This window comes from Psittacula echo, assembly GCF_963264785.1.
Source record: "Psittacula echo genome assembly, chromosome: 4".
Classification (NCBI taxonomy): Eukaryota; Metazoa; Chordata; class Aves; order Psittaciformes; family Psittacidae; genus Psittacula; species Psittacula echo.
In genome coordinates this window covers 59,002,658-59,015,886 of record NC_137738.1, presented here as the reverse complement: position 1 = coordinate 59,015,886, position 13,229 = coordinate 59,002,658, and the positions used below count along the sequence as shown (strand labels likewise).

At 45.0% G+C, this 13,229-nt stretch overlaps 2 protein-coding genes across 2 annotated transcripts in view; one reads left to right on the top strand and one right to left on the bottom strand.

Moving 5' to 3' along the window:
* Positions 1-412: 412 nt before the first annotated feature.
* MFSD4B (major facilitator superfamily domain containing 4B) lies at positions 413-10,690 on the top strand (the record flags this gene model as incomplete). Its single annotated transcript, XM_080614795.1, is given in 4 exon segments — positions 413-731; positions 734-919; positions 3,624-3,740; positions 5,783-10,690. Coding segments are annotated over 4 exon segments (1,854 nt in total). The 3' UTR covers positions 7,015-10,690.
* An 800-nt stretch (positions 10,691-11,490) lies between these two features.
* The window catches only part of REV3L (REV3 like, DNA directed polymerase zeta catalytic subunit), a gene marked incomplete at its 5' end in the record, with an annotated part of 119,161 nt that continues 117,422 nt past the window's right edge, over positions 11,491-13,229 (bottom strand). The window contains one exon of the mRNA XM_080616497.1: positions 11,491-12,082. Within this exon, the coding sequence (XP_080472623.1) occupies positions 11,942-12,082 (141 nt within the window). The 3' untranslated portion in view covers positions 11,491-11,941. The remainder of the gene's footprint in view (positions 12,083-13,229) is intronic.

Sequence of the window (13,229 nt, the reverse complement as noted above, 5' to 3'; positions counted from 1 at the left end):
TAAAACAAGACAAAAAGATCCAGGTTCGAATTATCTTGGACTTGTTTGTGAGGCTTAAACTTCCCAATGGAAGCGGTATATCACGGGACTGTAGCTGTTTGCAGCATGCGAGCTCAGGTGTTGACTGCCCCACTGCTACCGGTCCTAAAATCCCGTCCAGAGCCGGCAGGCGGTGCAAAACGGGGCAAAAAAACCCCAAACCACCTGAGGTGAAACAGCGACGACACGCGCGCAGCCACCGCTATCTCCCCGCCATGGGCCTGTCTCCACGGTAACGGCAGTGGGCGGGGCTCCGGCCGGCAGCGCAGAGTACGCCGGGAGCTGTAGTTCCCCGGCGCCGCCATGCGAGGGGGCGGGGACGGGGCTTTTCTGTGCAGCGGCGGTTGGTGTCGGCGGCGCGGTACGGGGAGCCATGGCGGGCGCCGAGCGGAAGAAGCATGTCCGGTTTGCCGCACCGGGACACGCGGCGGCGGCGGCGGCGGCGGCAGCGGGGCCGCGCTTCCCCGCCGCCCCGCGCGCGGAGGTGGCTGTGGTCGGCGGCGGCTGGCGGTGCGGCCGAGGCGGGCAAGGAGCGGTGCTGCGGTGGTGCATCTCCGGCGCGCTGTGTGCGGCCTTTTTGGGGCTGGTGAGAGCGGGGGAGCGGGTGGGCGGGCGGCTCCCGCCACCTGCGGCCCGATCTCCGCCCGCTCGGCTCAGAACGGGAGAAGGAAGGGGGGCGTGCGAGGTCACCCCTGTCCAAATGTGTTGCAGGGGATGAGCATCGCGGTGCTGGGGCCCACGTTCCAAAACCTGGCCGCTAACGTCCACAAGAACGTCAGCGACATCTACTACATCTTCGTGGGCCGGTCTCTGGGCTACCTGGGCGGGTCGGTGGTGGGCGGGCTGCTCTTCGACTGCATGAACGCCCCCCTCCTTCTCGGTGAGTGCCAGCGCCGCCAAAACCCCGGCCCCCCCCGGCGGGAACCTTTGGAACGGGTTTGCCCTCTCCCTCCCCTCCCTCCTCGCGCTGCCTCAGGGGCAGACGCGGCGTCGAGACGGGACGCCGGGCCCCGGGGCGTAAGGTGCCGCTCCCCATAACCTGCCGCAGTTCCGCTGTTGCTCGCTGTCGCGACAGTCTGCTGGGTTCGTTTGTCCGACGCCACGTGCGTCCGGGCATCGCAGCTGTACAGCAGTGGTTCCAGGTTAATTGGGCTCACTGGGCATAGTAATTGTGTCTGAACTGACAAAACCTGTTTGGATTGACCAGAAGGCGCAGAAAGAGTACAATTGGCTTAACTTTTACCCTTCGTATCAAATGATAGGCTTAGTATAGATCCTTTTGAGATATACAGGTTTCTATAATGTCAGTCTGTGAAATGCATGAACAAAATGGGGAAGCTGGGCTTTGGCTTTCACATGCAAACACCAGAAACCTTGAGCAGTCACGCTGAGTCATGGAGAGAGCTTTGTAAAACCCTTCCCTTTCTGAAAGTTTGCCAGGAGTGATCAGGTTCACATACAGGACAAAAGTACTGAGATTTTGACTGGAGGGCCTTAACTGAATTAGAACTTATTTAAAGTGGAAAAACATTAAGTAGCACCTGCGATGGTGGAAACTTGCTGCTCAGTTGCTGCCTAGCTATGAAAACATTTAAACTTCATAGGAGCCCCTGTTTATGATCATAACAGTTTTCTGGACACATGGAAACTGTCCTGCAGGACCATGGGACTGGCTTTGCTCTGGCAATGTGGGACTGCTCAGCCGTTAGAGGCACACTCAGCCTCCAGAGATAAGTTGTTTCTTTTAGCATTGTGTTAGTGTCTCATTCAGGTGGAGATTTTCACAGCTGCTGTGAGCACACACCTAAAATAGTGGAAGCTCTGTCTTTTTTTCCTTTCAAGTGCAGTAATGTCAGCGTGTGCCTTTGTGCTCTAAGTTAGGGACTAAAGCAGTTACTGGGGCTCTCTCTTTTCCTTCTTCCCATGCTTTTACTCAGGGAGATTCAAACAGAGCTAGGTCTTTCTATAGGACTGTGCTGTAATCACAGGGGGAGTTCAGAGGATATGAGAAAATCCATTTTCCATTGCTAGTTTTTGAACTATGTCTCTTCTTATCCATGTATGCCTTTTTCCTGCTGTCAGGAGCAGTCACGGCATACAATGTCTGTCTCTTCTCCCTTTCCCCTCGCCCTTCTTCTTGTCTTCATCTTCCTGGCTCAGTTCTTATTTGCTGTTGTTCTAAGATATCTTCGGTCTCCTCCCTGTTCTTTATTCTTCTTCTCCAGAACACCAGTAAAGTGGGTCTCCTTTGGCCTCCTTGTGCATCTGACAAGGTCAGAGTTGTCTGTGTCTGACATGTGAGACTTTACCTTCCACAATGGCATTGATACACCTGTGGAAGTTAGTGTTAATTGAAATAGTTTAGTACTTGTTTCTGTTCCTCAGGTACCACATAGGATAGCTGTCTGTCAGCAGCACCTGGAAGATGATTTCATCTCTTAACCCGTTCAGATTTGGTAGTACTTATGGCAAAACCACAATGAAGCCACTGACTCATATCTCATTTTTATTGTCTGAGAACTGCTGTAAGAGATTATGGCAGGTGTAGTTTACCTCCCGCCTTTGAACTACTGAAACTCTGCTACTATACAGAGAAAAAAATGAAGACATAATCTGTCAAGGAAGCGTTTAGGTTCCAATCTTGAGGCATAGAGTTGAAATGGATGACTGAGAAGTTGCTGAGAGGTTACTTCTCGGCTCTGAGTGGGGCATCTGTGAAGCTGTACTTAATGCACCCCATCTTTACCTTTTTCTCTCTGCATCTTGGTACGCCAGTCTTCAAAAATGTTCTGAGATGTGTGTGCTGAGTACCTGGCTAGGGCTCTAGCGCTCTGGATATTTATTTTTTACTTTGTTAATGATTATGTTTTTGTTTGGAATCATAGATTCGTAGAATAGTTTGGGTTGAAAAAGACCCTAAGATCATCTAGTTCCAACCCCCCTGCCATGGGCAGCGATGCATCACAGTAGTCCATGTCAACCAAGGTTGGCATACATCTCTCATCTGAGAACAGAAAATAAATGAAAGTCAGCATTTGTGTGTGGAGGTCGCTTGCTGCCCAAGGTGCAATCTCTTTCTGGGTTTTTACGAGTTCAGTGATTTGGGTTCTTTTAAAATAGAGCCAAATCTAATGCTCTGTAGTTCTTGGAGGGAACACTTCATACTGTTCAAGGCCACATTTTGCTTCTTTTGTGGTAAAGTAACATTTCTAGATAAGAAGTTTGCAGAAGATACTGAAATAGCTTTTATAGATCAAAAGCTTGCAGAGGAGCTGTTAGTGTTGTAGCAGCAGATGCTGCTCCTTTTGCAAATAAAGCTGTAGCAAAACAGGTTTATCATGCAGTGTTTAGATTGTGTTGAAATTCCTGTTTTTCCCAGAGAAAAATTATTCTTCTGAACTCTCTTAGCTGCTCTCCTAATCAGGAATTGAGGTAGCTGGGTTACATCACCTCTTAAGATTATCTGTAACTTTAAAAAATCATGAGGTTATTTGTATTTCCTGGGTTTCTGTATGTTTTGTAGTTTAAATGGAAACTCTGGGTGTTTTGTGTTTGTTTATTTTTTTTTTTTTTAACCTTTCCAGCATTATCCATGTTTGGAACAACCATTGGTCTGTATGGGATACCCTGGTGTAATAAATCCCTGCTGCTAACTGTCTTGATGTCAGTTATTGGAGCTTCCATGGGAATTCTAGACACAGGTAAGGGATCATGTGGTCTGACAGTTCCTTCACCGCACTCTTTGGAAACTTCAAGCTTAACAAAACCGTTGCTGATATTTCATGTGACATGTCTTGAATTAAAAGAAGGAGCTGTTTTACTTGGCTGGGATTCTTGGATTATTCTGATCCCAAGACTTAACAGTGTTTGTGTCTTTGTAACTGATGTGGTAGGTGGGTACCTCCTGCTTCCTGGAGATCAGTACACATTTCAGTGGACAGTTACAGGCGTAAGAAAAAGTGTCAGGTGCTCTTTAAGCAGTGTTTGCTTTAAATTATTCACCTACAGGAAGCTGGATGTGTCACGGATCATTAGCGTTAGCTGGAGGTATGTTAGTCCTGCGCAAGCAGGCCCCAGGTGTTTGAGATTCTCACAGTTGCTGTGTCGGAAAGTTGGCCCCTAAAGCTGGGTAGGCGGCATTTGGGGATTCACAGGAGACAGGTACTGCCGTAGCTGGCATCCATCTCCATGAATTAAGGAATATTTACTGCCCTTGGCCAGCCTCACTTAAGTGTTTGGGAATACAAATTTATTGTATCCTCAAAATTAAAGTCTGTGGTATGTGCATACTGCATATAGCCCGGGGAAAAAAATCCCTCACTTCTGTTGGAAACCTGCTCAAGCCCAATTTGTTAGTAGAGATTCCTCATGGAGGAAGATGTACTGGTAAAGTGCAGAGTAAATGTCTACAGGTGTGGCTGGAAAGGTCAGTTGTGCCAGAGATACGACAAAAGAAACTCCTACAGGAATTACTTCATTGGACATGGCTTAGTAAGATGGGTAAGTGATGGCTGGCAGTTTGGCTCAGGAGGCAAGGCCACCGCAAGAGACTTAAGCACGCTTAGAGACGTATGGGTGATGCTGGTGGACTTGCAGGTAGAGATCAGGAAACAGCCAAGAATACGCTGGCAGCGGCGTGCTGGGGAGTTGCTATAGAATGTGGAACTGCAGCAGGCAGTGCTCACCTGGCACCTCAGCAGTGCTCTGCCAGCAGCGTGCTGGCTTGCCTGGCTTACTGAGGGAGCCTGTGGTTACCAGGCAGCAAGGTACTGCTGGGTCTGGTTGACCACTTTGAGGGCAGGCTTATTTCTGAGAAAGAGCTGGCTGGTGTATTATCCTAGCTATCCAAACAGCTCTGGAAGCATCCCATCTGGGGCCTGGTTTTGGTGACTTCGATGGTAGGCAATACAGAGGAACAATGGCTGCACATGTGAGCCATCTGCTGTAACTCTGTGGAGTTTCAGGGAACTGTGTTAACAGTAAAGAGAACATGATACAGAATCCAGCAGTGAGAAAGATGGTTTTGCATGGCGTAGGTTATGCTAAATAACCTGAGTGCAGAGGTGTACTTGCTGCCTCTGGCAGGATCATTATACATGGCACTTGGTTTAAAAATACTTCATATGGGAAAATCTTGTCAGGTAATTGTAAAAATGCCTCCAGTGGGTGGATGTGCTGTTCGGATGTCAGAGCCCTGAGGCAAGGAGGCTTCCCAATCTGAGCCAATATAGCAGGAGAAACTCAGAGCAAGCCAGTAGAGTGTAACTGAATTAATTCATTTGGAAGAGAGCTGCTCTATGATTACTGTTACTATTTTCCTGCATTCTTCTCAGGAACTAATTAAAAACATCTGAGACCTTATTCTCTAGCATCATTGTTATCTGAGGGTGTCGTAGCTTGGTCTTTGCAGCGGTATAATTGTAAACCTTTCTGCTTCTGGAAAGTCATTTGAGTGCACTTGGGGTAGTCTCAGCCCCTCAGAATCAAGTGATTTTTGATGTTTCCTGGGATGTTGTTTAATGAGGCCTCTGGTTCTTCACCTTATGCATTGTTGCTTTTAATATTTACATAAATGGGAAGCAGTTAAATTTGCTCTTCTGAAAACAGGCTGAAAAATGCTGCAGATTGTCAAGAGGGGTAATTAGAATTTATTATTATTATTATTATTAGAATAAATTTGTGTCTTTAAAATAATATCTGTTTTCAGACTAAAAGGACTGAATCCTCCTCTTTTGATCTGCAGGTGGCAATGTACTGGCACTGAACACATGGGGAGCAGAGGCTGGGCCTCATTTGCAGGCCTTGCACTTCAGTTTTGCTGTCGGTGCTTTTGTAGCTCCGATCCTGGCTAAAATGGCCCTGGGAGGCTCCGACTCTAAAGACTTTGCAGTTGCTGAAAAGACAAACCAGTCTGTGCCGACAACATCGGCTGCATCAGCTATGTCAGCACTGAAACACCGTCTTGGTGCAGATTTTCTGTGGTCCTATGTTGTCATAGGCACCTATCTTCTGTTAGTCTCTTTCTTCTTTTTTATTTTGTATTCAAAGGGCAGCTCAGCTCGGGACAAATCCAAGGCCTCTCCGCAGAAGTGCGTGTTTGCCAAATACCACTCTGCACTTATCAGTCTCCTGTTCATGTTCTTCTTCTGCTATGTGGGAGCGGAGGTCACATATGGCTCCTACATATTTACTTACGCAAAAGTCTTTGCCGAGATGAAAGAAAATGAAGCGGCTGCTTTGAATTCTGTGTTCTGGGGCGCGTTTGCCGCTTGCAGAGGAGTGGCGATATTCTGTGCTGCTTGCTTGTACCCTGGCATCATGATCCTGCTGAGTATCATAGGCTCTGCTGTCTCCTCTTCGTGCTTGGCCTTCTTTGTGAGGTCTCCAGCCTTGCTCTGGGTTGGAACTGCTGTGTATGGAGCATCAATGGCCACCATCTTTCCCAGCGGCATTTCCTGGATAGAGCAGTACACTGTGGTGCAGGGGAAATCGGCTTCTCTGTTTGTGATTGGTGCCGCACTGGGAGAGATGTGCATCCCTGCCGTGGTGGGCTATCTTCAGGGCAGATTTCACCATGTCCCTGTGATTATGTACACCGCCTTGGTAATGTCTGCAGTCACTGTGGTGCTCTTCCCTCTCATGTACAAATTGGCCAACTCTCCCAGAGAAAGCAGCTTGAAAAAAAGGAGTGAGAGTGAGGACCGGAAAGCTTTGTTGTCAAACGTGGGGCTTAATGACGATGAAGAGGATGAGGAGGATGCAGGGGAGTGGAATGAAGCAGACTTTGAGGTAATAGAAATGAATGACACGCTGAGAAACTCTGTGATAGAGACCTCCCGTAAGATACCAGGGGAGTCTCCAGCCGAAGTCTCTCTCCAGCCCCGCATGGACAATGTGTTGTGTGATTCTCCTGTGGTTGCTGGCGGCTCCCCTGGGAGGAAAAATGTGAACACTGACCGGGAGAAGAACGACTGAAGTAAAAGGTGACTGTTTTAAAAGGGAAATGGAACTGAATTGCAGCTATTCTTGTAGAGTGGTTCAAGACTCCTTTCACAGTGGTGCAGCGCTCAGCATGTTTGTCTCTTTCATTTTCAGTCTGCAGCGATGTGGCTTCGGGTGGGGAAGTCCACAATGACATGAATGGGGTGATGACATAAAATGTAGAGACTATGCCAAAAACGTTAAAACATAAAGAGATGTTTTCTAAATGTGAGGCATGTATTGAAGTAGTGCATGCCGGAATAAGAACTAGCAAGGAAACAAGGAGACTGCTCACACCACTCAGGTTTTTTGGGGTGGGTTCAGAGGTGCTCGGTTCCTGGTCACAAAACATTTGCATGAGAGAGGAGAGAAATCCATTACCTGTGATGCTGGACCTTCTTACCTTGTGACAAGGAAATGTTTCTATTGCATTGAAAGTTTGTGCGTGATGTAAACCAGGAAATTAAGTCAAATATCAGGCTGCAAACTGGGTAACCTGTTGGCAAAGGATATACTTTCCTGGTTCTGTCACTAAGATGGGGAAAACCCCCTGAAAACCAGTTGTCAGGAGCAGAGAAGTATGCCTTTGGGTCATTTAAAGTGCGGTATGGGAAGAGAGACAAAATGGGTCCTATTAATCACTGTAATGCGCAATTCTGATTTGTTAAACAGTGGTGACAAATCTCAATAGTCTGAAGTACTTGTAACGACTGCACTGCCACTGGAATCAACCAGTGTATGAAGATGATAAAATCATCTGCATAAGCAGATTACTTAATAGATGGTATTGAGATAGGGGTTTGGTATTTTTAAGCCAGTTGTTGAAATTAAGGTTCTAATAACTTTTCTGACTTCCTGTGCCAAGACTTTATCAAGGAATGTGTTAAAATGAGAACTGGAGACTGAGGGAATTCTTGATGGGAGGATCCTTCTGGGTTGTCCTGTACCATGATTCCTCACCCCTTTCCAGTTTGGATTTTGTTTGAGTGGTAATTTACAGGTGGACACTTCCTAGCGGAGCAGCAGCGGGAGTCTGTGAGCAGGGAGACCCCGCTGGTGAGCCCTCACCAGGAGAAGAAACTGCAGCAGCTCATGGCAGACTGCCTCTGAACAGTCTTTTTATTTGTCTACTTGAAGCTCTCCACTTTTGTAGGTTGAGTATTGCTTTTTTTTAAGGCAGTGTGATCAGAATGTGCTCATGTTTAGGGTCTTTTTACTTTGACTTTTTTAATAGTATTTTTCTTGCTAAGAAGTTTCACTTATTAATGAAGGAGCTGTAGATGTAACAGCACAGGACTGCAGGTATTCTGTGTACTTTCAGGTCTGGTTTCGTTCCCTCTCATCTCCTGAGTGTGCAACTTGGAACCTTGTGGCTTTTTCCTTTCTTCTGCAAAGTTTGTAAGAAGCAGGAATCAACTTGTAGTGAAAATGCACAATTGTCTTGCACCTTCTGTGTCGCAGGGCCTCCCTCTCGCTCTGCTATCGGCACTGAAATGCCCTTGTGTTTTTCCCAGTTCCCCTTTTACCTTGTGTGTTTATATGCACTTCTGTGGCATCTTACCCAGTGCAGTGCATGAACCTGCACTTTAAAATAAGGCTTTGTTTCACTTGTTAGGCTCTTCTTTGTTTAAACTAATGGTAAATGCTTTTAAGTGTAAGGCCATCTCCTGGCCTTGGTACATGCAAGACCATTTGTTCAACAGAAGCAAGTCTGTGTCACCCTGTGTCTTTTGTTTTATACAACAGCAAATGGCACAGGGAGCGACTCCACAAGTGCAATGAAGCCCGAGTTGCTTCAAGTTTTTTTCCTTTTTTTCTGCTGCAGTAACTGCTTTGTGTGTAGAAAGTGGGAGGTGTTACCTGATGGTAAGTACAGGTCCTTCTGGTGCGTAGGCAGGAGTGTGAATTGCTCCTGCTCTGCTTTTGGGGTAGTTCCTGGCTTCCCATGAGGGCAGAGGTCTCCTCTGGCAGAGGCTGCTGACTTTGGTGCAGGACAAACAACAAGAGATACAGAAATGGGTCCGTGACAGCTACCTGCTGTCACTGCAATCCACAGGCTGTATCTGAATTGACAGTGATGTAAAAAAGTTTCCCTGTACCTGAGACCATGTTGCCAGAAGCAAATTAGTTTGAGACACACCTGGCAACCAGGAAGATCTTAAATAATCCATACACTAGTTTTTGGAATGAAATTCCAAACTGGAATGTCCTGCACATAAGATTGTTCTCAGGGATAGTTTACACATCTTCCATAATCGAGTACTAAAAAGAACCAGAAAATTAGATTAAAGCTGCATTGGGAAATACACTGTAACTTCTCTGAACCTTATCCAGTTACTGCATGTTTTTCTGACTGTCTTCCCAACCAATGCAAAAATATTGTGCAAACAAAGATTTTATTTTTTTTTTATTATTTATTTTTATTAACCTCTAATTCATTTGAATTCATCCCCATTTTCCTCCCTCCCAGAAGCAGGAAGCCTGTATAGTAGGATTAGAGCAACAGCCTGGAATGTTGAGGCAAGAGCAGCCTTTTGCCAAAAGTTAAGGATCCAAAAAAGCACTGGCAGGAAGGGAGTTGAATTATCTTGACTGGTACCATGCAGCATCATGTCAGATTGGTATATGGAGGCCTTTGTCTGGATGATGTCTAAATTTTGGGCCATCTTAGCGGGCACTTGGAGCCTTCACTGTCTTAATTCTGGCCTCAGACGTGAAATGGAATATACTTCCAGGACTTGTTCTCCTTGTCCCCTAGCAGCTGACTCTCAATAGCAGGCGCTGCCCTGTAATGACAATGGAATGTTTAAAGCAGCATAAGATTAAATAAGATCTAGGACATTTCTAGTTGTGAGTCCAACTCGCAGCAGTTCAGACATTCTTGATGGTCAAGACTGTAGCTTTCCTAGTTTGTGGATTTTGGCATTCCTCGAGGCTTGTTTTCAGACGCTGAATGTTAGTTTTCACATGTTTAAATTTCTGTCCAAAGTAAATTTTATCCTGGCATATAGAGGTAGAGTGAGGATCTGTTTACAGTGTGGCTCTAGTTGTGGTGTCTTTTACATTACAGATCCTCTAGAAAGCTTAAACACTTCAACTTACACATTATTCTGGGCTGAACTAACTTGAAGCAAACTCTGTTAACTTCACCCTTCCCTTGCTTATGCTAGAGAAGTCATCTCTGTGTTGAGGACAAGAGCTGTGGTCCATGGACTAGAAATGTGACTTTAGTAAGGAAGACTCCTGTTTTCCATCCATAAACCCAGGAGTGGGTTGAAGATGAGCACGTGCCTATTTGCTCCAGGGTAGAAGGTAACCTGCAGCTAAGTGTCCTTTTGTTGGTTTGTGTTATTTTTGTTTTTCTCCAAGGCACTGCCATATGGTTAGTCCTGGCACTTGCACTTTGATTCTGCACATGAGCAATGCTGGAATGCAAGAGCAGGAAGAGTTTTGTGCCTTGATTTTACTTTTTTTTAAGTTACTTTGCATAAAAATGCATTGCAGTCTGTGGCTGTTTTAGGTTTTATGCTGCTTGGTGTGGGTTTACATTGTACAGTGTGCTGTGAAATTTAATAGGCTGACTTGTATCCTGAATGTAATAAATTCCTAACAGGAGAAGACACTCAGGTTCCATGATGTAAATAAAGTTTTGTTCTATTTTTCAAAGTTACTCTGGACTTCTAGATTTGAAACTTACTCCTGTTGTGTCTACAGGAAAACTGGCACCACTTCTGTTTGGATGTGGGGAAGGGCTCCAAGAGATGATACTGAGGTTTTAGATCCCAAAGCTTAAGCTGGATTTATAACTTACTTGAGCAGTCTGGGTTTTGTGACTGTTTATGGGCCAACCAAAGGCAGCAGAGGTGCCACAGCTGAGGGTAAATATAAAAACCCATGTACTTTTTACCATATCATTTTATTCAACTTTAATATGGTTTCCATTATTAACTTCTAAAACAAAATGATTTCCAGTTTAGAAAACAATGCACTGACCACATAATTCCTTTTCCATTTTATACAGTTATACAAATATTCTAAATACACATTTTGTCAAGATGGTGGCAAATAAGATTTAACTGTACAGTACATAAGGAAAGAAAATATTTTAAGCATATTTAGAAGCAATAGAAATGTCTATACAAAACAAGCAAAAATGGAATAAAATTTTATATTTAAAGTATTGCAACAGTCCCACAGGTTTGTAACAAAAATGTCTTTGCACAGTTCCTCACAATGCCCCATTAATAGCTAAAGCAAGACAGCAATTCTTAGAAAAAAATGTTTCAAAATGCTACACATGATACTACTGCCTGCACAGTCTGATCAAAATAACCATCTACTTGGAATCAAGCAAAACTCAGGAGGAGATATACCAACCAACTTTAAAATTATCTGTATAAAAGTCATTGCACATTATTTTACTCAGTTGTTTGAAAAGTAAAAAAGTGTATTTACAAAATATTTCGCAGACAAAATTATAAAGTGAATGGATAATATTGAAGTAACACGTCTTGATACTGACAGTTCAAGAACACACACGAATGGTTGTATCGGTTCAAGAGGTTTTCAGTACTCCTTCCTCCAGGAAGTAAACTTGACTTCTACTTGGAAATGGATTTACAAGATGTTACACATAGCTATTTATTTCAACATCAGCATTAGAAAACAGTATGTTAGAAACATGAAAGAAGGAAGAAATTTGTACATCTTAAAAAGTGAGCTGTTCATAGGTCAACAAATGTTTGTTGGTTTTTAATTTAGTTAGGATAAGTGTTCATTATTCTTCAGATAATAAACCCAACAGTTAAAATGGCAATCCTGGACTAGATGAGAATTGAAAAGCACCATGCACAATAGTCTTAGTGTGGTAAACACTGAAGGGGAAAAAAAGTAGCACCTGGAATCCTGTAACACAGCTTGTTTAAAACTGGTCGAGCAGCTGGCGAAGATACGGTGCTTTAGACAGTTCTCTGCTGACTCTGGAGAGCTTGAAGAGTACGGGACAGTTGAGGGAGACACACTGGATCTGTCGATCAAAGCAGCCTGTACAGTTCTTGCATATCTAGATTGCATGTCAAAAAGCAAAACAGATTATTGCAAACTTGGAACAAGGAAAGTATAAATCACTTGTGAAGTTCTCAGCACTAACTGACAGCAGAAGAGGGCAACCCCACCAGCACCAACCTTTACCCAACACAGAGGGCTCCAGAGCAGCTCTGCTCTGGGTGTGGGGCCTCTCCTGCAGCTGCCAGGCTGCTCCTTGTGCTGTCGGTGCTGGTGCTGGGCTGGCATCACCTGCTGGGCAGCAGAGTTGAGCAGCTGAGGCCTCAATCCTGCTCAGGGAGTTCTACTCGGATGTGGTGGCATGTGTTATAATAAGGTAAATGAGTGGATTAACTGGGACAGTGTGTTATATCCATGACAAACTTGTCCTGTAGAAGTTTTCTACTGAAACAAGACAAAACTGTTAGTCTGCAGTTATTCTTATACACAGGAAAGGGACTGGATAAACTACTCCTGTTTCAAGTTAAGCTTCCAGGTCGGAGTTAATCAATCCCAAGACAGAAATGCACAGGGCACACAGGTTCCACTGCTGGCCTCCTTCATGGATACTTCTTAATGTAGTTAATGCTGCTTGAAAGTACTTTTAACATGAGATACCTGATGGAATCAAATAGCAGCAGGCACAGGGTTTCCAGAGGTAGCTGCCTTCAGAAAACTAAAGGCCCCTCTTCGCTATTTTGTTTATTCCTTTCCAGCATCTGCCACCTCTGATGGTTCTTCCAAAAACTCAGCTTCCAGTTGCTTCCAGCCACACTCGTGTTTTGTAACATCAAAACGTTACACAGCATTACCGCACCATTTACACCGTTTCAACAACAAATCAAAATTTTAGCACTTTGCTTTTAAAATTGGTTCCTTTCCTTCTTTCCCCGTTAAAACTATCTGGGTACCAGCAACCCTCTTGGCCAGACCTGTACCAGCACTGAATCCCTGTGGACCGTAAATTCACACTGACAGCAGCTGGACAGGAGCTACCCTGCTCAGCCATGTCCCACACATGGCACCTCGGAGGACACCAGGTCTCTGACCTGCAACCGTGACCAAAAGGAACGGGATTTAAACCATCTGTTCAGGAGCAGGATTTAAACCGTTTGTTCCAGGTTTGTAAGCACTAGAAGAACCTCAGAAACAAGCCCACCCTCGTT